The 25,847-nt window shown below is 40.3% G+C and overlaps 1 protein-coding gene across 4 annotated transcripts in view; it reads left to right on the plus strand.

Moving 5' to 3' along the window:
- The window catches only part of ASB3 (ankyrin repeat and SOCS box containing 3), a 116,470-nt gene that overhangs the window by 73,112 nt on the left and 17,511 nt on the right, over positions 1–25,847 (plus strand). For 3 of the 4 annotated variants that reach the window (XM_045009119.1, XM_045009118.1, XM_045009121.1), the window contains 5 exons: positions 7,881–7,993; positions 8,594–8,729; positions 12,973–13,150; positions 15,762–15,959; positions 24,079–24,330. In XM_045009119.1, coding sequence (XP_044865054.1) covers positions 7,881–7,993; positions 8,594–8,729; positions 12,973–13,150; positions 15,762–15,959; positions 24,079–24,330 — 877 coding nt within the window. The remainder of the gene's footprint in view (positions 1–7,880; positions 7,994–8,593; positions 8,730–12,972; positions 13,151–15,761; positions 15,960–24,078; positions 24,331–25,847) is intronic. The other variant, XM_045009122.1, reaches the window with a different exon arrangement.

Raw genomic sequence — 25,847 nt, forward strand, 5'->3', positions numbered from 1 at the left:
AGGCAGTTCCCGTCTCTACAGTGAATTTGCCAGGACGCCTAACCTTTGGGCATCTGTTGTTATTAGTTTGGTATTGATAAAGTTTTGGGCAGTTCAGGCAAATTCCTGAATAATTTATTATGTATCTTCCTTCCCCTTTGTCCAATCAAGTGGAAATTGCTTGACTCATCTCTCAGCATGCTATGTATTATATAATTACATTATACAGTCTTCATTTTTGTCATGGATTCTGTGCTTTCCATGATTTTTCAAAGAATTTCTGACTCTGAACCCTTGACACTTTGGGATTTCTGCATATGAGAAGTAGAAGCAATGGGTTGAGAAACTTTAAGTCAAGTCAAACTTTGGATTGCATGGGGAATAGGAGCTGCTCAACAACATTGTGAAGCACAAACAATCTGACCAGTGAACTCTCACTGAGAGCTTGAATTCCCATTGAGATGATGAAGTTTCTCCCTAATATGAATCATTAAAGTTGTCAAGGCTGATTCCCCACTCTGGCACTTCAAGTGCAGAAAGTGGGGACCCGCAAGGATTCTAAAAATTAATACTGGACACTCCAGGCTTGTATTAAACTCCCATGGTTACAGCTTTTCTCTGACCTTGGATGAAAGAAAGAAAGAAAAAAGAAAGAAAATACATTTGAAAACTCGGGCTACCGCTAGATTTAAAAAACACACTTACACTAATTAAGCATCAAGAAAACCCTTTTTGAGTTCCAGCTAAAGGTTACAAGCAAAACAAAAGCATTTAGGGTTAGCACAGAGGAGTCCACAAGCCATAAAAAAAATAAAATAAATAAACCTAATTGCGTCTTCCTAGACATTTCCCGATCTACTTATATATCTGGGGGTTTCAAGTGAGTAGTTTCTAGGTATGATTCAGATGATTTTTCATACCTGGCCCCGACCTTCTTACAACACAGTTCCAGCCCTGGGTCTGCTTCTCCCAGAGAACAACAGAACAGACAAAGGGGACGTTTTTTCCCAATTTAAAAAAGTTCTAGCCTTCCCATTGGCTCTTTTGGTCAGGTGCCCACTCCCTTCCTTTTACCTATGCAGGGAGACTTTTTAACCCTTTACAGGTAAAGCAAGTAGAGAACAACTACTAAGAGAGATTTTATAGCTAGCTGGATGGCTGGATGCCCATAAAAGGGAACTACCCACCCCTTTCATTTATCACAAAAGTGTTACAGGATATGGAACCCTTTTGCCTGTGGGATTTTTCATCTTTTAATTATATTTTTTATGATAATGTGCTCTTCACAATGACCAGTCAATGGCTTTTCCTAAAAATTACCATGATTGAACAGCTGTAACAACTTGCACTTCTGCAGTGTAGACAATCTGGAAGTACTTTATAGACTCTTTTCTGTAGCACAATTCTGAGGCATAGGTAAGTATTGTACCCATTTTATAGGTAAGTAAGCTGGGTCACAGAGACAGTAGTGATTATCTGTCCATCAGCACACCTTTGTCAATGGCTTAATGAGGGAAGTCTCTCTTTATACCTGTAATATTTGCAGAAGGAATACAGAAAATGACTGATCGGAAACAAATAATTTATTTAGCAATGATCTAGTGTGAAAACCACTCTTAGTGCACTTTGTTTTTTAGATACTGGAAAATACAGTATATTCTGTTACATTTTTAGCTCATCTGTGTGTTTTCTCACTAGTCTTGTGTGGTTTTACAGAATTAATATTCCAGTGTTGTTTTTATATGATAATGATATGTATTTATTTATCCACCTACTTATGGTTGTAAATCTACAAAGTAATTATGATAGACTCAGAGCGGTTTTTACTAATCCAGGTAACAACCAGTTAGAGAAGCTGAAGAACTGAGGCAAAGTCCAAAGAACTCTGATCCTCACCAACCTTTGTTTCATTGGGTATACTCAGCACTAGGGTAGGGAAATGAGCAGAGTTACTCTGCTTTGTGTTGGTGACTGACACCCAGAAAAAAAAATATGGAAAAAATCTTCAGCCAGTAATAGTGAGTCAGTTTGTCTATCATAAGTAGGGGTTTCCAATGCTTAGATTTACTAATGAAAGGGAGTAGTAGTTAGAGGGGCTAAAATCCATGTTTCCAAGAAGACAGTAGCTAAACTCCCAATTCACTGGGGCCAGAATTTCACCCAGTTGTATGCAGAGGGCACCTGAATATAGGCATGTATAGAAAGGGATGGTGATAGAGTCACAGAGGTGTGTGGCCTTGAGTTTCTCCATCCTGTGAGTCCCCAAGTTCCTTCCCTTGAGAAGAACAATATGTAGGAAACTGAGTTTTCCCTTTGTTTATTTGCCCTTTTATACCACCTCTTATGAGTTTTTCTTCAGGAGAGGTGATCTGGGCTAAGAGAGTGGGACGGACAAGAAAAGATGAAGGGGTGAGTCCTCCCAATGGGAAAGCGGTGGGAAATCAGCAGTAGCTAATCACTGGGGGAAGATGAAGTTGTTATTTGTTAACAACTGGCATAAAAGGGCATCAGACATTGCAACAGAGGGCTTGGGATTTGTAGGTTCAGGAAACCATTACAGCTACCACTTGGCAGGCAGAGGTGAATTTGTAGATAGATGGCCTGCAACCTGTCCACTTGCTGCAGAAGTTCGTCAACATGCTCACTAAAAACAGGCTGGTGCTTTGCCTTTTTTTGTTTACTTCTACTCAGGATAGATAGGGTTTGAATAATAACCAAATAATAGCATGTAAGAATTTTTCCTTTTCATCTCTAAGTTCTGTTGCTGTATCACAAGAATTCGTTAGTAATATGAATGTTAAAGAGAAATTATATATTTTCAGGTCATGGTTATTTTGTCAAAAATACATTAAAGTTAGCTAGGATGTTGCCACAAAGATTTAATAGTACAAAATGTAGTGATGTGTCATTGATGATAAAAATCCATAAATAGTATAACCAGGATGCTTTATCTCTAGAGTAACATCATTATGTCTAAGAAAAATTGTCCTAAAATTGACAACCTATTAAATTCATTATTTTCAATACTATGGTGATCTATTGATGAACAGATTGGTTTGTAGGATAGTAACCCATTAAGTGATCTAAAGGCAAGTTTTTGTGTGAGTAAAAGGAGAGCAAAATTTTGAGGCAAGTAACTTACAATCATATTTACATTACCCTTTGATTTATTTTCCTTCTGTCTTTGTCTCCCCCTTCTTTGACACACCTTTCTGTTACTTAGTACCTTTTTTCTATTCAGGTTAGGCTGTAAACCGCAGGGGAAAATAGTGCTGTTTTTCCAGTAGGAAACACTTTCCTACTGTTTCTTAGTGAGTGGCAAGGATTCTGCATTCATACTGAGTGAGAGAGACTAGGATCACATTATTATAGTATGTAATAATAGCATGTAAGAATTTTTCCTTTTCATCTCTAAGTTTTGTTGCTGTATCACAAGAATTCGTTAGTAATATGAATGTTAAAGAGAAATTATATATTTTCAGGTCATGGTTATTTTGTCAAAAATACATTAAAGTTAGCTAGGATGTTGCCACAAAGATTTAATAGTACAAAATGTAGTGATGTGTCATTGATGATAAAAATCCATAAATAGTATAACCAGGATGCTTTATCTCTAGAGTAACATCATTATGTCTAAGAAAAATTGTCCTAAAATTGACAACCTATTAAATTCATTATTTTCAATACTATGGTGTTCATTATTTTCAATACTATGGTCTCACTCTCTTCAAGCTCGATAGTTAGAGCACTTTTATTATTATTATTATTATTATTGATTATTACTTTTATTATCATAACAAAATTAGCAAGTCAGCAATGGGTGCAACAAAAATGGTGCTGAACATAATTTAACTGCAAGGAATTCAGAACCAGCCCAGAATCTGTGCCTAAAAGCAACCCAACTCACTTTCTGAAATGAAGCTGAAAAGGGTTTGTCCTTGGTGCATTTGCATTTAAACTGTGTTGAGCACCAATTTAGTTTCACTTGTTAGTGAATTCTTTCCTGGGTGCTGGCTGGTGAGTCTTGTCCACATGCTCAGGGTTTAACTGATCGCCATATTTGGGGTCGGGAAGGAATTTTCCTCCAGGGAAGATGGGCAGAGGCCCTGGAGGTTTTTCGCCTTCCTCTGCTGCATGGGGCACGGATCACTTGCTGGAGGATTCTCTGCACCTTGAAGTCTTTAAACCATGATTTGAGGACTTCAGTAACTCAGACATAGGTTAGGGGTTTGTTACAGGAGTGGGTGGTGAGATTCTGTGGCCAGCTTTGTGCAGGAGGTCAGGCTAGATGACCATAATGATCCCTTCTGACCTTAAGTCTATGAATTTAGACAAGGATCTCAGGCAAGAAGCAGCACTATGTTCTTATATTGTTTTGAGTGCTGATTGTCCTTTGGACCTATGTTGAACAAAGAAGGAAGGTATTGTTTGTCAGGTGGACAGACAACCAACTTGTTCTTCCCTGTATTCTCTATAATGCTTACTTTAAATATAACTTGGAAATATGTAACCAAAAATGAGCTAAATGTATTTTTATGTTCTGAATGGCTCAGATAGCTAAGGGAGGCCTTTGGCGTGTAATTAACTCTAAACAGACTTTATCTTCTATTTCAGTATCCTCAAAGTCAAGCTGGCCAGCTCCTGCCACACTTAACATTGCATCTGCTATGGTGCCTTGTTGGAGAAAATAGAGCTGTCCCAGGGGCTCATGTAAGTGTAATTGTTTATTATATAGCATGGTTTACAAAGTGTTTTGTTGTGTGTTGTTTTATATTTCAAAGGGTATAAAAATAATATGAAAGACACCGTAAAACTGTGCTATATAATGAAAGGAAAAAAACCCACTTACCTGAGCTATCATGAGTCAGTTCCATGCCACAGCATGGTTCTTCAAAGCTTCTGAAATTAAGGCATGCATTGTGCAAGTGTCTGGCGGCTGAAAGAGGGGTCAGCTGATATGGCTTTGCAGAGGCTGAAATGAGGTGAAGAGTGCACTTCTTTATACAATCTATGTAGAGTTTTCAGAACATAACAATATATGTAGCTGTGCGTGTTAAGAAAATATTCTCAGCTCACTTTTAAAATTCTACCTCTATACTCCTTAACATGTACATGCCATTAGAGAGAATTTCAATTGAACTCCACAATTTAAGATGTTTCTATAATTGTGTAAGTTACCATAAGTAAAATATAACAACTGTCTGTCTGTGGTCTAAAGAACTCTGAAGTAGGGGTCTGTCACTGAGAGTAGAGCAACTTTTTTGGTTTGTAAGGAAGCTAGGATGGGGAGAAGACAGATTCATATGGACAAAGGTCACTGTGAGGCCCTCTGATGTAGCCAATACACTGGCCTGCTCCCTGTAGATATATGAAAAGCTATTCTATTTTAAATAGAATTCCTATGTGAATAAGTGGAAGTTTTTAGCGTCTAGAATTGTTCAAGTGAGTTGGGTTGGAGAGAGTAAAAAACGAAAATAAAGAAAATAAAAAAAGAAATACTGTGTATAGGAGAAAACTTTCAAGAACCATTCATCTCTCTGAATGTGACCCCTGTAATGCCATCAAAGACAGTGAGACTTATGGTGATAGCCTGGCCACAGTAGCTGTGCACATAGGGCTGCTTTAACTTTTGCACGTATTCAATTTTTCAAAGATATAAAAACATTTTAGACAAGATAGTATCAACAACTTGCTCCAAAGGCCAAGCTCTTTCCTGCTTCCCTCAACTGGAAATGCATAACCTCATATCTCTACCAAAATGTTAAAATGTGCAACACATTCAAGGAGGCAGAATCATAAGTTTTCCTTATTTGCCTCTGAGAAGTACATGTCATCAATTTTAATGAACAGCTGAGGTATATGGATATAAAAAAATGGAGAAGAACCTCTCATTTTGCTGTTTTTGCCTTCTAGTTCAACAGTTTTGCTCTTAAAGCCAAACAGTTTTTATTTCAATATAGTGTAAGAAAGTGCTCTGAAGTTTTGTTTTTCCGTAAGTACAGTTTATATGTAATATCAAAATTTGGTAAACGGACCTCTCAGTAATGTTCCTATTGTCTTACCTGGCCAATGGCAATCATATTTCCAGCTGCTATAACCAAGCTCAGGAGAAAGATAATGCACAAAGCATTGGGTCTTAAGCAGCGGAGTTTTGACTGTAAACAAGGGTAGTTTACTAACTTGTTTTCAGCACCAGGTGAACTGTGAGACACGTGACTATTCCATATAGTGGCACAGGTTGGTAGCTGGATAAGTAAATAAGTGGCTATTTTCAGTCTGCAGTGTTTTTTTCTTGAGGTGAGCCTCTTGTCTGATGGGAGGGGTAATGGGGTTCTAGGTTAGCATGTTGTCAGCTAGTTCCAAGGTCAGTGGATAGTAGAGGTCTCTGAAAAGGTATGTTTGAGTTAATATAGAGGCATACAAGTGTTAATATGCTCCTTTTTGGTTAGAGACTCTTTATACCAAAGTCCAGTTTTAAGTATCCTGTAAGGTTTAGACCAGGGGTCTCAAAGTCCTGGCCTGCGGGCCATCTGCAGCCTGAGAACCTTCTCACTGTGGCCCAGGGAGGAGAGACGCATGCAGCCACGCTGCCAGTTCTGTCTGCTGCAGGCGCCGCCCCACGCAGCTCCCATATGTACAATTTTTGTTGTGTTTTTAAGTTAAAAATTATTGAGGAAGAGGAGAAATTCAGATTACTAGCAGATGTTTCCTTAATTATGGTTTCCATAGACCTCCACTGCTGGAGAAAGAGATGTTCAGCAAAACTAACATTGGAACTTTTGTTCCTTGTGAAACCACGTTATCAGATTGATAGTACTTTATCTCCATTATGAATGTACTGACTATCATATTCTTAAAAGATAGTTATCAATGTCTCCATCTTGGAGTTTATCATAGAATCATAGACTTTAAGGTCAGAAGGGACCATTATGATCATCTAGTCTGACCTCCTGCACAACGCAGGTGACAGAATCTCACCCACCCATTCCTGTATCAAACCCCTAATCTATGTCTGAGCTATTGAAGTCCTCAAATCATGGTTTAAAGACTTCAAGGTGCAGAGAATCCTCCAGTAAGTGATCCGTGCCCCACGCTGAAGAGGAAGGCGAAAACCCCTCAGGGCCTCTTCCAAGCTGCCCTGGAGGAAAATTCCTTCCCAGCCCCAAATATGGTGATCAGCTAAACCTTGAGCATGTGGGCAAGACTCACCAACCAGACAGCCAGGAAAGAATTTTCTGTAGTAACTCAGATACCACCCCATCTAACATCTCATCACAGGCAATTGGGCATATTTACCGCTAATAGTCAAAGATCAATTAATTGCCAGAATTAGTCTATCCCATCATACCATCCCTCCAAAAAACTTATCAAGCTTACTCAAAGCCAGATATGTCTTTTGCCCCCACTGCTCCCCTTGGAAGGCTGTTCCAGAGCTTCACTCCTCTGATGGTTAGAAACCTTCATCTGATTTCAAATCTAAACTTCCTGATGGCCAGGAAGTTTTTGTTTCCATTTGTTTTTGTGTTCACATTGGTACTGAGCTTAAATAATTCCTCTCCCTTCCTAGTATTTATTCCTCTGATATATTTATAGAGAGCAATCATATCTTCCCTCAGCCTTCTTTTGGTTAGGCTAAATGTTTTGCTTCACAAGGAAGCAACACTAGATATAATTTCTCTTTCATATGCAGAGCCTTAGAGAGTAGATTTTGTGTGTTTGGGTTTAGATCTGTAATCAAAGCTGCACAGTCACTCAAAGTGAATTAGTTTTGATGTCTGTTGTGGGGCTGTAAAACAGTTCTGACTACTGAGGTGAAAATTTGATGACTAAACCAATGAGCTAGCCAGTTGCTTCAATTCTGCCTCTTTGGTAAGAGTAATTTTTTACTCCTCTGTTTGAAGCTGTAGAAAATGGACATCTAGAAATTATAAAGCTTCTACTCCAACACGGAGCAAATATTAATGGATCCCATTCTTGGTCTGGATGGAATTCTTTGCACCAAGCTTCTTTTCAGGTAACCTATACATTTATTATTTCATTTCCATGTAAATAGTGTGTTTTACCCTTTAAAAATGACAGGTTGTACAGTTTTTGCTTCCTACTCTGATGATTTATGATTGTTAGGCTGGGCAGAAAAGGCAGTCTAAATGCTAATGATCATTCTGAATATGTCATCATATGCTACAGCAGCGATAGAAGGTGTTAGGCAGCAATGATTATTTAAATATTAAAAGTACTGCATGTACTTAAGAAGTGATCAGATATAATATTTGGGAAGTAAATCTGTTATAAGATACACTTAATTTTTTGGGGAAGACTTTCATTGTATCATAGATGCGGCCAACCTGGTCTCTTCTGAATTTTTTTTTTATCCAGCATAAAAATTTATCAGACTTATAGTTCCAATATGCTAATTTAATTCTATTTATATTTATTGGGCTGGGTAAATGTGCAAGATGAAATTAAACCTATCTGATGATTCTGCCACAGACTTTCTGAATACCACAGAATATTGAATGTACTCTATATATCTACACCGAGTAAGAATGAAAAAGTAGGGTCATATCAATTCCACTTCTCTTTTTCTAACAAAACAAAAATGTATTTATTTCAGGGACATACTGAAATAATAAAATTGCTTCTTGAAAAAGGAGCAAACAAGGAATGTGTGGATGACTTTGGAATCACACCTCTGTTCATTGCTGCTCAGTATGGGAAGCTGGAGAGTTTACGAGTACTTATATCACATGGTAATTTTCACCTTTCATTTAGCATTAGTAATATTTTTATTATGTTAGTGAAACATCAGCTATGAACTGGTATATGAAATTATCACATGAAAAGTATCATATGAAAGTATCTTGCCTTGCTTTCCCTTGAATCAGACCAAGAAACAGGAAATAAAACATAAGTGCTTGTCTACAGTTGAAATGCTACAGTGACATAGGTAATCCACCTCCCCGAAGGGCAGTAGCTAGGTTGATGGAAGAATTCTTGGATTGACTTTGCTCTTTGCTCTATGTGCACCGGGAGTTAGGATTTTTTTTACACCCCTGACCGACTTAGTTGGGTCAACCTGACTGTTTAGTTAGACCAGGCCTAAATAAAGACCTAACCTAGGTAAAGATTAAGGGTCTGATCGTGGAACCCTTAATCACACTGCGTAGTCATTTACTACATGGGAAGTCCAATTCATTTCTATGGATTACTGCAGGAGCAATATACTACTCAGCGTGATAAAGGGTATCACAATCGGATCCTAAAGTTACAGTAGTAATTTCTTCAGAATCTCAGACCAACAGACCTTGGTGTACATCTCTGAATAGTATGCTCTCACTAACCTTCCCACACAATCAAATGAAAATTAAACAGTCATAACTATTAAACGGATGAGCACCCTAAACTTGGCCAAAACCTCACACACAGGTCAACAAATCTAGCATCTCAATACTTGTGGGGCACTATCTACAGAAAGTAATTTCTAACAAAATATTAACTAAATCTTTGAAATTTCTCCACAATGTCTGTCATTTATTGGGTATTGCCCTATTCTACTGCACAGTGTGACAAGTGCTTCCCAGTCGCATACAAAGTCTTTCTCTCATTTTACAGTAGGAGTAAGAAACCTAATGTAAAGTTCATCTGTAAAGGTGTAAATAAAAGTAACGACTCTGTGGTTTATATTTCTGTTTATTAAGTATCTTCTTCTATCAATGTATAATGCACTGCTATATCAGAATTCAAGCCCAACAATCTGCCAGCATAGCAGGATTATTGGCATGTTGAATGATGGGAATGTCTTCCTTTGAATGGAAGAAAGTGGTTCAGCTCTCCAGTGTGTAATGTTATTTTAGAGTTTGTTTAATTTATTAGATACTAATTACTTGCACTGTGCTGAGCATTACATATTTTTGCTGTATTTGTGATTAACTTAAAATAATGTTTTACATCATTCATTCACTCTGTAACCTCATCAGGGTTTCAAGTGACCCTAAAGGAGAATTTTAAGGGACTAGCATTTGACATCAGTGTTTTCTTCCTGTCAGATTTAAATGAAAACCAAAAATACTTTGAGAACTTTAGTTCTAATCACTTTAGTGTATGAGCAATTTGAAAACACATAGCAGGTTAGTAAAGTAAATATGATTCTTCTTCGAGTGCTTGCTCATGTTGATTTCATTGTAGATGTGCACGTGCACCCACATGTGCAGCAGTTGTTGGAGACTTTTGCCTTAGTGGTGCCTGTAGGGCCGGCTGTGGTGCCCTCTGGATTGCCATGCTCATGCGTTGGTATATCTGGCGCCGCCGGTCCTGTGCCCTTTCAGTTCCTTCTTACTGCCCGTGGTGGTCAGTCGGAGCGCCTCGGTCCCTTGCTTCACAAGCGGTCAGTGGTTTCTCCTCTATCTTAGCCTTGTGCTTCTAGCTGTAAATAGTTTAATCATTTGTTAGTTAGTTAGTTAAGTACCCATTAAGTGTTTAGCTAGATAGTGTCCCGCAGGGACTTTGCCCCAGTTTCCGGGTTTCAAGCCCTGCTCTTTGTGCCTGGTTGTGACTCGCAAAAGGGCTCACCCTGGGGAGTTCCTCCCCCCGAAAGGACTTGCCACTGACTCCAGGGAGTGGTAAAGGGCCCAAGCCGACAGCGCAGTTGACGCGCTCTGAGCCCCCGGTACCTAGAGAACTAAGATCGCCTCTGTTCCAGCTGTCACTGTGTGTGGCAATGGAACCGGCTAAGGCTCCCCATGAGGGCAAGCCCGCCAGCAAGGCCTCACACAAAACAAGTGAGCGCCACCAGACCCCGGAGCCAAGACAGAGCCCTAGGTCACCATGTTCTTAATCTCCGCATCAGCCCAGGTCTCCATCTCACCGCTACGAGTCATCAGCTCCGGACTACCGATCCCTGTCTTCGCGCCGGAGCTTGCCCAGGCGTCGATCTCCCCAGCACTGGTCTTTGTCATGTCGTTGGTTGCTGTTGCTGAGACCTCGAGGTTGCTCCCTGGCACGGCTCCGCTCGCCCTACTCCTGGCACCAGTCGGACCATTCCCAGCACCGGTCACTGGCGGCGACAGTGAGCCACCAGACCCAAGCATCCACAGCCCCACCTTGTTCGCCGATCTGGCAGCAGGGCCAGTGGCTGACCCAATGGCCTTATTGGAATGTCTGGGACATTCCCATCATGCCATTGCTCCACTCTCGCCAGCCCTCAGTCACCGCGTCAGACAGGCCAAAGTTGGCACCCACGGCAATGATGGCACCGGGTGTGGTGCAGGACACTCTGGCAGCTGCTGTGGGTGAGGAGCTGGCCACCCTCTCTGATAGGTGAAGACACTGCCAGACCACCTCCGGTTGTCCAATCAACCTCCTCCTCTCCAGACAAGGCGGTGGCGGGCCCCCCCAGACCTAGCCCTCCAGATGATTTTAGGGAACATCAGGCGCTGCTCCAGTTCGCCTGGCCTGCCAGACTTTCTTGCCCCACCTGGAAGTCAAGGTGGTGCAGATCCTGATGGACAATAGTGCCACAATGTATTACATCACCAGGCAGGGTGGCACCAGGTCTTGGACCTTTGTCAGGAAGCGCTCAGCCCCTGGGACTTTTGTGTGCGGCATGCTATTCATTTGGGGGTTGCCCACCTGCCCGGAACCAAGAATGTCCTGGTAGATCGCCTCAGCAAGACCTTCTTGTCTCACCACAAATGGTCACTCCATCCGGAGGTGGTCAGCCTAATCTTCTGCAAGTGTGGGACTTCCCCGATGGACCTGTTTGCGTCCTAGCAGAACAGGAAGTGCCACATGTTCTGTTCTCTGCTGGGCAAGGGGGAGGGATAGCTCAGTGGTTTGAGCATTGGCCTGCTAAACCCAGGGTTGTGAGTTCAGTCCTTGAAGGGGTCGTTTAGGGAACTGGGTTAAAAATCTGGGGATTGGTCCTGCTTTGAGCAGGGAGTTGGGCTAGATAACCTCTTGAGATCCCTTCCAACCCTGATATTCTATGATTCTATGGGCTTCCTGTCAGATGCCTTCCTGATCCCGTGGTTGGGAGCGCTGATGTACGCCTTCCTGCTGATACCATTAATCCACAAAGTCCTGCTAAAGATGAAGCAAGACAAAGCGACAGTCATCCTCATAGTCCCAGTTTGGCCTCATCAACACTGGTTTGGCATGTTGCTGAGTCTTTCGGCAGCCATCCCGTTGCAGCTGCATCTTCGGCCGGATCCGCTGTCCCAGAACCACGGCAATCTACTGCATCCGAATCTGGTGGCACTGCACTTGATGGCCTGCCTACTGTGCGGCTAAGTGGGAAAGAATGGTGGTGTTCTGCTGTTGTCCAGCAGATCCTGCTGGGCAGCAGGAAATCCTCCACCAGGGCTACCTACATGGCAAAGTAGAAACTGTTCTCGTGATGGGCCTCAGGTCGGCACATTCGTGCAGAAGAGGCCCCGCTGCAGGACATCCTGGGCTATTTGCTGCACCTTAAGCTCCAGGATCTGTTGCTGTCTTCGGTCTAGGTACACCTGGTGGCCATTTCAAGGCAGGTTGGTCTTCGCCCATCCCATGACAGCATGGTCATCCTGCTCCCTCCTGTTTCTCTCCTGGAGGGTCTCCATTCCATTACCCGCCCTCCTGCCCCTCTGTTGGCAAGAAGGAACTGAGAGGGCGCAGGGCCGGCAGTCCCTGATATACAGTGCCATGAGTGCGGCACTTTAGAGGTTGCCACACCTGGCCCTACAGGTACCGCTAAGGCAAAAGTCTCCAACGACTGCACATGTGGGCGTACGCACACCTACCATGGAATGGATATGAGCAACACATCTCAAAGAGCAACAGTTACGAAAGGTAGGTAACAGTTTTTTCTTTAATACCCGTGGGAAAACTTCTGAATGATGAAGCAATTTTGTGAAAGCCAGTGCCTAATTAATGCTGTAATTTGTTTATTCACTTTTGTGGTTTTGCTCTGTTATGATAATCAGGCATCATATTATATGCTTTATTCTGTGTTAGGTGCAAATGTCAATTGTCAAGCCAAGGACAAAGCCACTCCATTATTCATTGCTGCACAGGAAGGCCATGCCGAGTGTGTGGACCTATTGTTATCAAAAGGGGCCAATCCAAATCTCTACTGTAATGAGGAGGAATGGCAGTTGCCTATTCATGCAGCAGCCCAAATGGGCCATAGCAAGTAGGTGATATAAAAATCTAATAAACAATTCTGCTCACTAAATGGTAATCAAGAATAAGAATTTTCAGCTATAAATGGAAGGGAAATAATGAGTTACGGACTCTGTTTTTCAGTTTAGAATTTCTTATTCTCTTCACATTACAGTTTCAAAGCCTGACCCTGCAGCTCTTGTCCATGTGGAACTCTCATTGAAGTAAGCAGACATTTTGCATTGGAGTCTGATCCAACTCCCATTTAAGTCAGTGGATGTCCCACAGAGAGAGGGGCTGCATGATTAGACATCTGCTCACCTGATAAGCATATTACTGTTTTGTTTATTTTATGTTTTAGGTGTAAATAATGATAAAGTATTCTTGTCCAAAACTCTTTAGGAGCCCTTAATTAGAAATACAGTTTTAAATGATAATCATACAGCAGCAAAAATAATCCTATACAAATAATGAATAACTAAATGAGCCAGTAAATCAAAGCAGCAGAACAGTCCATTTAATCCATCCAAGAACATAGCTCCACCCCCTCCCCCCAAACAGCAAAACAAAATAATTAAAAAAAATTGGCTTTTGCAGTAGAGTAGGTAATGAAATTTGAGGTATTTCACAGCAGGGGGTGGGGGCCAAGCAAGTTTCAGACCTCTAGGTTCTCGCAGAGATCCCTCTGCCAATAGCCTCCATCTCTTTTATAAATGGGGGATCCAGCTAGAGTGGCTCCACTGAGCGCAGTTTTGGCTGTATATCACATTCTCACATTCCAGACCATTTAAGGCTCTATAGCTCATGATCAACACCTTAAACTCCACCTGAAGAGCCAGCACAGTTCCTGGAGCACCGGTGCCACATGTTTCCACAGAGATGCCCCACTCACTAAATGAGCTGCTGCACTCTGCACCAGCTTCAGTCTGTGAATGATTTTAAGGTGTAGACCCATGTAGAGTGCATCTTGGGGGGTGGGGGAAGCATGGAAAACAGTGACAAGGTTCATTTGTGAAATAAAGGATGTAACTTCCTAGCCAGCCTGGTTATAGCTGTCTAACAGTTTCTGTGGGGCATCTAACAGCTTCAAGTGTCATGCTCTGGTGACCAGTGGCAGAAACCCCCAGTGGCTAATGTTGCCTCTGCCATGTCCTCCAGCGGCTTCATCCAAGCCACCATCACCTGAGCCTTGTTTGGACTGAGCTTCAGCCAGCTCACTCTCATCCATTCTCCAACCTCAAGAAAGCATTGGCTGAGGAAACCTCATTGTCTGGGGTGTCATAGATGAGGGGTTCTCAAATGGGGTCATGACCCCTCAGAGTGGGTACATGACGGTCATGAGCTATCAGCTTCATGGGGCTGACAGCTCCCAGCCCCCATTAAATTAAATCAACCCCCAGTTTTTAAAGTAAAGGGGGAGGTCACACTCAGACGCTTGCTGTGTAAAAGAGGTCACCAACACAAAAAGTTTGAAAACCACTGAGATAGGCACATACATTTGGTTGTCATCAGTATACTGAAAATACTGCACACCCATATACATCTGGTTTGGGTGGGGAGGAGAGATGTCAGCATGACATCCTGCAATAACCCGCACTTGAGAACCCTTTGGGAAGAGGAGGAAGTGCCCATAATTATGTGGTGCAACCTAGGCAAAAGAAAACAAAGCTACAGAAGAGCAGAACTCTCCTCTCCCACCACTGTTTGCAGATGAGTCAACAGCATTTCACAATCAGTGGAATGTAATAATACCTGTATGGGGGCTTGATCTTCATCCATTACCAGGAGGAGGTCATTGACCAACATGACCAGTGAAGTTTCTGTGTTCAAACTGATAAGGGAAAAGATGTTTCAGAGGAATCTAGATAGTGTGAGAGATGTCTTGCCACAACTACTGTCTTACTCAAAAATGGAAGGTGAATTGGCAAGATTGTCAAGGCATGGCTCCTTGAGCAAAGGCTGTGTTAATACTTCCTTCAAAGCAACAAGCAGGCTGGTTTCTCTAAGAGAAGCTTTGACAATTTCCATCTGCAAAGGACCCACTACTTCCTTACTGATCTTCATTAATCAGGAAGGATATGGGTCCAAAGTACAGGGTGTGACACCAAATTCTCCCACCACTTCCAACACTGAGGCTGAGTTCTAACAGAGAAGACATCCCCTTTGTCTACAGTTTGTTAAACCAAACCCCCAGATCTGAACACCCATTCCTACTACTTTGTAAAAGTCTAGATCCAAACTTTGCAGAACAAACATATCTCTGTATCAGTGTAAACCAATCTCTGACTAAAACGAATTAGAATCTGAGATTTTACAAGTACATCAATTCCAGCTAATTTTGAATAACAAATCATAAAAGATTTAGAAGATTATTTCAGTTTAAATTTGCAGATAGTTTTGCATTGATGATACTAACAGTTCCATATGCTTAAGCACGTTAGAAGTTTTTTATGTCAAAATGTCTGCTATTATGAATGTTCTTTTTTTACATATTTATTTAATTAAAAGGATGTGATTACGTTTCATGTGTGATTTTGTTTTAAACAATAATGTCCATGGGAAAAATAGCCAGGAAAAATAATATCTAATTTTTTCATATATGTGAAAAGACTCCGCAATAAACATAGTTTTATATGTTACAGCATATTGGGATTGCTAATACCAGTTACTGATCGGACCTGTGACACAGGAAAAGACAAAGTGAGCCCTGTCTATTCAGCAGTTTATGGTGGTAACGAAGAGTGCTTGGAAATGTTACTTAAAGAAGGCTACAACCCAGATGCCCAGAAGTGCCTAATCTTTGGCTGCATATCACCTATGTGCATGGTTTTCCAAAAGAAGTATGTATGGTATATCTCTAGTGTTTTTTCATTTGTCACAGGTTAACTATACTGCTATTTATCTCAGGCTTACTTTTTAAAATATATACATTTTTTCCCCTTCTCAATTCTTGAGACTACAGAGTAAACCTTAAGTACCTCTATAGTGCACTAGTTCTGGGTCACATACATGAGCTAAAGAACCTTGCTAAAATCTCCTTTGGGAAGCTCTGTTCTTTGAAAAGGAGTCTTGTAGAACATAATTGCAGTCTAGTTTCCTGGCTTTCAAAAGGCCTTATCAACCATCTCGGTCTTCTGGGAACTTGACATGATGCTGTAATTGAATCAAACAGATTCTTAATTAGCTAGATTCTTTTCAGTAAGATTGAGTTATTGGAAAATACTATTTTACTTTCTCTGTATGCCAGTCTTTTGTGTAAAAACAAAGCAACATAAAATTGTTTTAGACAAGTGCCCCCTCCCCCTCCAAATCTCATTGTTCCTAGGACAAGACTGTCCCATACCCTGAAAGCAGAGCTTCCGTATGTTATAGGTGTTGTGGACTACCAAAGAATTTATACTTACCGTAGATTATAAATCCCTTGAGATCATGATCACTGTGTCCCATTTGTTCTGTACAGTGTGTATGACACATGCTGTTGATGCTCAACAAATGGTTGTTTGATACAACAGAGGAAAATTGTAAAATGTAACTACTGTTATTCACATTTTAACTTAATTTACTTGATATTGAAAGTATATTCATGAGGCAGGACTCCCTTCTTCCCTTCAGTTCACTATTTTGTAGTTATTGATTTTATTAATGAAATTGGTAAATCTCTTCTTCCACCTAATTCTGTATATAGTTGGGTTTGTGGGACCTTTGAACAATAAAATCAACATGATAATTATCTCATTATTCTGTGTCTATTATTCCCTCCTCCCAAAACTTGTCCTTAGAGAAAATGCATTACACTCTGAACCAAATCTAGATACCAGTGAAAATAATGGTGCAGGATTAGCCCCCAAGTCACTTCCTGCGAACTCTGAGCTTCACATGTTATTGTGAGCTACGTTTTCCAAAAGGTATATAGGTATGATAGATTTAAATTGGGATACTAAATACAGATATCTTAATGGATCTGATATTGGACTAGGCATTAGAATGATAGAGATATTCAGTACTTGCACATATTGGAGAATAATATTTGATATACACGTGCAAATTATTTTTGCAATAACTACATTTATTATTAATTTAATACTTTGACAGAATGCAATTTAACTTGTTTTTTATGTACTGTATATCACAGCAATATTATGCATAGTAATGTTGTGTGGCTAATGTGCTTTTTTTAAAGGGAAATTGTTTAGGCTATTAAATTAGATCTACCGGTACTTAAAAATCACATTCTAACAGAAGAATGACTCTTGAACACAGGGTTAAATTATTTCCTGGCATAGTGCCACTGAAGTCAAGGAAGTAATGGGAGCAAAGAATTTGGCTTATCTCTAATTTTAAAAAATGCATCACTTAGTTGATCCAGATAGCACCACTTTTTGGTGCTGTCTTCATTTTGTGCATTCAGTGCTTTCATCTCCTCATTCTGATTTCTTGCCCTGTCCTGATAGGGCAAAAGGTGTAACTGCAGCAAATTTCCGGCAGAAATTTTTTCAGCAGGAAAAAAAAAATATGTGCAGCACATGAATTATGTGTGTGCGTGCAGTGATGCACAATTCTCCCAGGAGTAAATATTGGTGGAGGAGCCTTATTTTTAGGCTTCTATGTTTGAAAATATTAGACTGTGTGTATAAAAATAATTCATAAAAACTTCATTAATGTATTGCAAGTTTAAATAACTTCATTTTTTTCTGATGCAATGTTAGCCTCTGGTGCTGCAGACACTTATGTATATGCATAACTAGAAGCAGATGAGTAGTCCCATATAAGTCGGTGCAATGGTTCATGTGAGTAAAGTTATGTGCCTGTTGAAGTGTTTGCAGGATCAGGACCTAAATTTAATTTTTTTTTCATCTGTGGCAGTTTTGTAAAATTCAAATGAGATACCATACCAGTATTGACATGTTTCGGGGGTTGGGAATACAGGAATTTTGTTCCTTATAAATTTTAATCTAAAGTTGCAATAGCACAGATTTTCAAAATAGTTTTACAAAGCCTCACATAGTTTAAATTACGATTTAGATTACTTAATTTAAAAAACCCATGGATTTAAATTGGCTTGATTTAAATCGCTCCACCCTGACTTGATCACATTAATTACTTTGAATTTTTTGAGCACATAGAGAATCTTCTAAGGGTCCGTGTCTGAATTTTAAAAACCCTTCTAATTCCATATAGCAAATTTGAAGACTGTCTCCTGTGAAACCATCTTGTCTGATTAGCAGTTGGGGGAAATTAAAACCTGGTCAGTATAATTGGTGTTCTGTGGAGAAAGTGTGTTTCATGTGCCAGAACCTCTTTCCTTCCTTGCCTCAGCTTTCCCCTAAGGTTGTTTTGTTTATTTGTCTATTTTTTTTTGCCATCCCTTTCAGTTTGTATTTCCTTTATTTTATTTTTCAGTTAGGGCTGTATTGTGGCTTTGCCACAAATCCCGAATAAGGGGCAGCACATAGTTGTGCTGCTCCAGGAACAAACCAGGAACCAAATTGTGACTCTGAGTCACAATCTGATCTCCCATTCCCCACTTGATCTGAGTGGGAAGTAATTTATGCCAACCCTATAAATGACACAGATTACTGGTACTTCCCCTTCTATGTTGGTTCAGCTGTGCTGGCTAGAGCATTGGGCAGATGAAGTCAAAAGTTCTGCCCACTCTTGCTGCTATGGCAATACAGATAGATCATGCAGGAGAGAAAATGGACACTTTACACCTCCTTGCTCCTCTGAATGGACATGTTACTAGGGTCATGATTGTGCCCCTTGAGATTTTTTTTCTTGTCTACCTTTCCTTTCTTCCTTCTTTGTCTCTTACTTTGCTTCCTTCTTTCCTCTGTTTTTCTCTTATTGCTTTTTCCAACCAGTCCTCTTTTCTCCTTCCACATTCCCCTTATTTTTAAATGTTAGTTTTTCATAATCTGCTGTATATATTATATGTTGTAAGGTCCCTTTATAATATGACATTGCAACTCCTTTTTTTCCACATAAAGCAGCATGAACAAAATGTAGCAATCTACCCAAATCAAATTCAAATACAGACCCTTAAGGAAAAGTCCCCTTTGTTTTTTAAGCCGCTTCTAAACGTTTCTTTTTAATTTACTGCTGTTGTCATTTGCTAAGGGAAGGTGTTGCTTCCTTGAGTGCTGATTCCAAAGTTACCATGGAGCTATTTCGCCTTTGGTTATTTTTTTAAGGCAAAGATAATGATGAAGACTGAATGTGATTTTGATCATTCATGAAGTACCATGTACAAGATATTTAAAGCAAGACAAAATCAAATTAATCAAATTATTTGTACAGTTTATTCAGTTGCTAAATTACTAGGGTATAAAGTACATGGCTATCTATGATCATTTCCTGATTCCTAGTATCAGATGAGCTGTATCCACACTACAGAAGACACATTTGTTGTCTCATATTCTGAAAGAGGTAATTTGGTGATTACCTGCGAAGTTCTCTTATTGTATAGGATGTTGGTCCTGCAGTGGTTGTAACCTTTGATAGGTAGGGAACTGGCAAAAGTGTTCTATGGTGAAGCTTTCAGTAATGTTAGAATTTGTTATCCCTGACAGTTTGATAGTGGTATTGGAGTATGCATCCTGTACAGACTGATGTTTAGCTAAATTATGCTCAAATATTAAAATTTTCATGACGTTAAGCATATAGTGTGTGTATAATATATGTGAAAGTTATAATATGCATGCATTTCTCTCATCATCAGTATTCTTGAGTGTTACATACGTTCTTCAACAGGATAGTAAACTTAAAAAAACCTCTCTAAACATATTGTAAAATTGCTTCACAAGATATGTGCCATGTATCTAGAAGCAGTACAGATTTTTAATAAATAACCTGCCAGTTTAGTAATTTTCCTGAGTGAAAATGCTGCAGCAACATTTGGCTTAAATTTATTCCGCTTCAGCTAAAAGGGCATATTTCAAGGGAGGAAATCAGCAAGGACATAATTTTTTTTTAAACAGTGAAAGCATGTCCCTATGACTGTGCCTATTATAGCTAATATTTCTCTGGTCAGGCTGCAAATGATTTTGAATTGCTTGAGGCAAGAACTCATGCAGATCCTGAACTGCGCATGTGAAATCATACATCTGGATAATAGCCAGAGTGTGCTCTGCCATGTCTCCTATAAATTATGTATAAGGTTTGCAGTGAAGAAATGCCTAGGGTTTATTGTATTAAATTTCACTGCATACCTCTTAGACCATGTCTTTAAAAATCAATGAGCATCATTTCACTGTTCTGTCCTGTCCTGTTCTTAGTGTATAATAAACATAGTTTTTAGAAAATGAATCAGCCCTGCTAATGGTGCTCAAAAATGTTGCTACAAATGAGACAGGCAGCAGAGGATTAAATTCCAAACTGCCTCATAGAAGCAACATTCTGTAATCAAATTATTAACTAAAGGCCACATGTGCAACCAACACACAAATGCTTGGTTATATCATCATTCACTATCACAATATCATTAATAAAGACTAATCACACAAATGTTAAAATATGTCTTGCTGATAATTGCAATGAAGGCAAAGAAAAACTAATGATTTTCACCTTACTTTTTTATCTTTTAAATGAATCAAAGGAATCTAAATAGCTATGTAAGAGGAATAGACTATTTGGATTTAGCTACCTTGTGAATATTTGCACAGATCTTTTAGCCTGCAAAGTCTTGATTAAAATCCAGTATAGAAAAAAATGGCTCTTAGTTGTGAGATCTTGGGTGACAGCATTTCAGCATTCTAATACAACTGTTTTCTTTATTCAGGGGTGGCTCTATGTATTTTGCCGCCCCAAGCATGGCAGTCAGGCGGCTTTCAGCGGCATGCCTGCGGGAGGTCTGCTGGTAACATGGATTCAGCGGCATGCCTGCGGGAGGTCTGCTGGTCCCGCGCCTTCGGCGTACCCGCCGCCGAATTGCCGCTGAAACCGCAGGACCGGCAGACCTCCCACAGGCATGCCGCCGAAGGCAGCCTGACTGCCGCCCTCACGGCGACCGGCAGGCTGCCCCCACAGCTTGCCGCCTCAGGCACGCGCTTGGTGCCTTGGTGCCTGGAGCTGCCCTTGTCTTTATTGCTTCCCACAAAACTTATCTGGACAGCAGATTTTCAAATTAAAAGCAAGATCTTTTTTAAATGGCTCTAATAGAGTTGGGAGCTAACTTAGTGTCTCACACAAATCATGCTAAATATAAACCTTAAGGAAAAATGTTGATAGGCTAACTGATTGATTGCATTACTCTAACTTCAATACCCAGAAAGACATTGGAAAAAATTATTGAACAATCAGTTTGTTCAAACCTGGAGGATAATAAGATAAGTAATAGCCGGCAAGGATTTGTCAAGAATAAATCATGCCAAACCAACCTACCGTAATTTCCCTCTTTGACAGGATAACTGGCCTAGTTGATAGTGGGAAGCAGTAGATATGAGTTATCTGGACTTCAGTAAAGCTTTTGATACTGTCCTGCATGACATTTCTTAAGCAAACTAGAGAAATATCGTCTAGATGAAATTGCTGTAAGGTGGGTGCACAACTGGTTGAAAAACCGTACTAAGAATAATTATTAATGGTTCACTGTCAAACTGGGAGGTCATAGCAAGTGGGATCCCACAGGGGTTTGTCTTGGGTCTGGTACTGTTCAAAAATGTAATTAACGACTTGGATGATGGAGTGAAGAATATGCTTATAAAATATGAGGCTGTCCCCAAGCTCGGAGCAGTTGCTAGCACTTTGGAGGAGAGTATTAGAATTCAGAATGCTCTTGATAAATTGGAGAATTGGTCTGAAATCAACAAGATGAAATTCAATAAAGACAAAGGCAAAGTATTGCACTTAGGAAGAAAAAAAATCAAATGCACAAATAAAAAATAGGTAGTAACTGGCTATGTATTAGTACTGCAGAAAAGGATCTGGGGGTTGTTATAGCAGATGACAAATTGGATGAGAGTCAACAGTGTTATGCTGCAGTAAAAACAGCAAATGTCATCTGTGATGTATTAACAGGAGTGTCTTATGTAAAATGTGGGAGATAATTGTTCTACTTTAATCAGCACTGGTGAGGCCTCAGCTGAGTATTGTATCCAGTTTTGTGCATCACATTTTAAGAAAGATATGAATAAATTGGAGAGATTCCAGGGGAGAACAACGGAAGTGATAAAAAGATTTAGAAAACTTGACTTATGAGGAAAGATTGAAAGAATTGGGCATGTTTAGTCTAGAGAAGAGAAGGCGGGAGAGGGAGAGGGAGGGGGAGCCTGAACGCAGTTTTCAAATATGTAAAAGTGGAAGCTGATCAGTTGATTTCCATGTCCACTGAGTGTAGGAGAAGTAATCAACCTAGTTTTCAGTATAGAAGATTCAGGTTAGATATTAAGAAAAACAGTTTAACTATAAGGATAGTTAATCATTGGAACAGGTTACCTAAAGAGGTTGTGGAATCCCTGTCAGTGGAGGTTTTTAAAAACAGGCTAGACAAATACCTGCCAAGTATGGTCTAGGTCTACTTAATCCTGCCTCAGCACAGGGGATGGACTCACTAGATGACCTCTCAAGGTCCCTTCCAGCATTACACTTCTATGATTCTGTGAATATCAGGATATTTCCAGGATTCTCAGAAATGGGGAGCATTTTGATCAAAATGTTATGTACATTGTCTATAAAAGTGAATAAATTTAATATATTAAAGAGAAGTGTAATGAAGTGTATATCCTATCTTCTTATAACAGAGACACAGGCTTTCACTTCTAGGTTACCAATTTAAGTGTGAACGAATATGTGAAAATGTGAAGTTCAGTTCAGTACTTGTTTGGTGTTGGAGAGATGACACCAGTAAACTGTTATTAATTGTTAGTCTCAGTAGAGAGTCTAGGGATTGAGAGGAGAACAACCTTGCTGCATCTAGGTAATTCATACAAAGCTGGTTTGAAGCATACTATCAGGACAGTATGAGTAGAGCCTTGCGTTGATAAATATTTGTATCTGCCTCTGGTCCGCAAACATGATCCATGGATATCTGCAGATTTGAAGGGTTCTAGATATAAAATTTGGAACCACATCCATCCACAATCTACAGACATGGTCCGCCGATATCCACATCCGTGGGATATAAAGCAGATATCTGCAGATTTGCAGGGCTCTAAGTATAAGAAAGCTTGACCTGTTGCTTCCTTGGCTTCAGCTGTCCTGTGGATAATTAGAAGGCTTAATTTCATAGAATCATAGACTTTAAGGTCAGAAGGGACCATTATGATCATCTAGTCTGACCTCCTGCACAACGCAGGCCACAGAATCTTACCCACCAACTCCTGTATCAAACCTGTGGTCCTCAAATCATGGTCCTCTTGGTGCTCCATAATGCTTATGAGCCGCTCTGTGCTTTGGTGCCGGTGATCCACATTCTGCTGGCGGAGCCTCCTTTCAGTCTCCCGCCACTCCTGTATTGATCAGCATCTTTTGCAAACATTACTTAAACTAAAAATTATTGCTGATATACACCTCTACCTCGATATAACGCTGTCCTCGGGAACCAAAAAATCTTACCACATTAGAGGCGAAACTACGTTATATCGAACTTGCTTTGATCCGCCAGAGTGCGCAGCCCTGCCCCCCCCCCCGCCCGGAGCACTGCTTTACCGCGTTATATCTGAATTCGTGTTATATCGGGTCATGTTATATCGAGGTAGAGGTGTAATTTAATTCAGTTTCTTTTTTAAACAAATTTTCAGGAACAAAAATGCAAATGTTTTAAATTTTAATACTGATCTCTTTTGGGGAATACAGATTATTTGAGTGACGTTTTAAGGTGATGCTTTCTAGAAACAATCACTGTTGCAATAGTCTAAAATGGTTTGTTACAAAAGGTTCTCTAGTCTGATTCTATAGTAACTTTAGCAGTGTATTTTCAGTATTATTTTAACAAGGTGTCTTGTTTTCTATGTGATATTGTAGGTTTTATGGTTTAATTCCTATTCTTCTGAAGCATGGGATCCACCTACTCGGGATTAATTTAGGATACTGCCTGCATCACAAAAAGTTTTCTTGGTTTCGGCACTTCTTGAAGGTGGGCTGTCCGATGCCTTCTGGGGAATGCTCGCTAGAGTTTACAAAATATGCCGCTAAAGCTCAGGAACAGTACAAAGAATGGCTACCATATCTATTGTTGGCTGGATTTAATCCACTGAATCTGTTGTGCAGACTGTGGTAAGAAAGATAATACTGACTTGTATTTTAGATGTTGTGTACTAAATACTGATTTCCAAATTCATGACTAACCTAGTTTAACAAACGCTTTCACTGAGCAGCACATCATAACCAGTGCTTACAGTGTGCCAGGTGACAATGGGTTTCAGACCCAGGAAATCAAATTTCTAACCAGCAAGCCAGATTGCTGAAGGGTGGGTGGCACATTTTAGTATCTCTGGGGGAAAACATCTTCTGATTTGCTGCTTTGCCCCCCTCCTGAGAAAGAGTAGCCAATCAGAGCTGCTGCAGGAAACAGGTCGAGCTCTCCCCCCTTCTGTCAGGAGCCCACACTGTTTTCATAGGACAGTAGGGAGCAGGAAGAGACCAGCTGCACAGGGTGACTCTGCCCTCTCTTCTCTCTTGCCCCTCTGCGAGCTATTGGACAGCTTCTCTGCTCCCTCCCCCTGCTTTCCCCGCTTCCTTCCAGCAACACCCAGGCTGGGAAGAGGGAGAGGTGACCATGCTGCACACCTCCTCCTGGGAGAGGGGGGTGGAGAACTGCAGGAGGGGCAGATGTGAGGCTGGAGGGGGCAGGAGTGATGGGGACAAAACAGGTGGGGGCAGAATTGATATGGGGACTGGAGGAGGCTAGATTGAGGGAGCAGGATTGATTTGGGGATTGTAGGGCAGAATTAATTCACCAGGGGCACAGGCAGATGTAGAGGTGATGACAGACCCCTCTACATTTTTCAAATCATTTTAAGCACTGTATTCAGTAATCTAACTCAGGATCATGACTGATAGAGATTTCAAATGTCTTGAGTGAAAAGTTCACACACACGAGCAGGGTTCAATGTTATAAAACTTTTCCCCTTGTCTGGGAAGAGAGCCAAAGCAAGGCTTGGTCTTTATTTACTCCAGGGAATGGGGTGCTCTGCATTTTGCACTGAACAGTCTTTCTTCCCTATCATTTCCCTCCTCCTGTGAAAATGGTGCGCTACCCACCCCAAATCAAATGAAAGTATGTATGTGCAATAAAACAATGGTATAAGAAAAATCTCAGATAATTCTGGGTCAAATGGGAATTTAAACAGTGTCGGAGGGGGAATTCCTCTAGCATTCAGTTCAGTGGCAGGGGGAGAAGGAAGTGGGTAAAATTACAGATTGTCATTGTCACTTGATTTTTTTGCCTTAGTACCATAAATTTTATGTTTTATACAAAGTGTGAATTAATACATTTCCGATTTAAAAAAAAACTGGATTGACTGCTTTTACATTTAATTAGGCATTATAGAAATTATTCTAGTATTTAAAGGGGTCAGTATATTTATATTCCGATTTTTTTCCCCCCTTTTTCCATGTTGTCATGCAGCGTAGAAGCTTTGACTCTGTACTTCCATATGTATGACTTGTAACAAAATAATTTGAAACTATACAAACACATGAAATAGAAATAATGGATTAGACAGAGTCCACTGATTTAGTATATTCACAAAACTTTGCATATCCTGTTAGTAATTCCATTTACATGTAAT

The sequence above is a fragment of the Mauremys mutica genome, chromosome 3 (assembly GCF_020497125.1).
Source record: "Mauremys mutica isolate MM-2020 ecotype Southern chromosome 3, ASM2049712v1, whole genome shotgun sequence".
Classification (NCBI taxonomy): Eukaryota; Metazoa; Chordata; order Testudines; family Geoemydidae; genus Mauremys; species Mauremys mutica.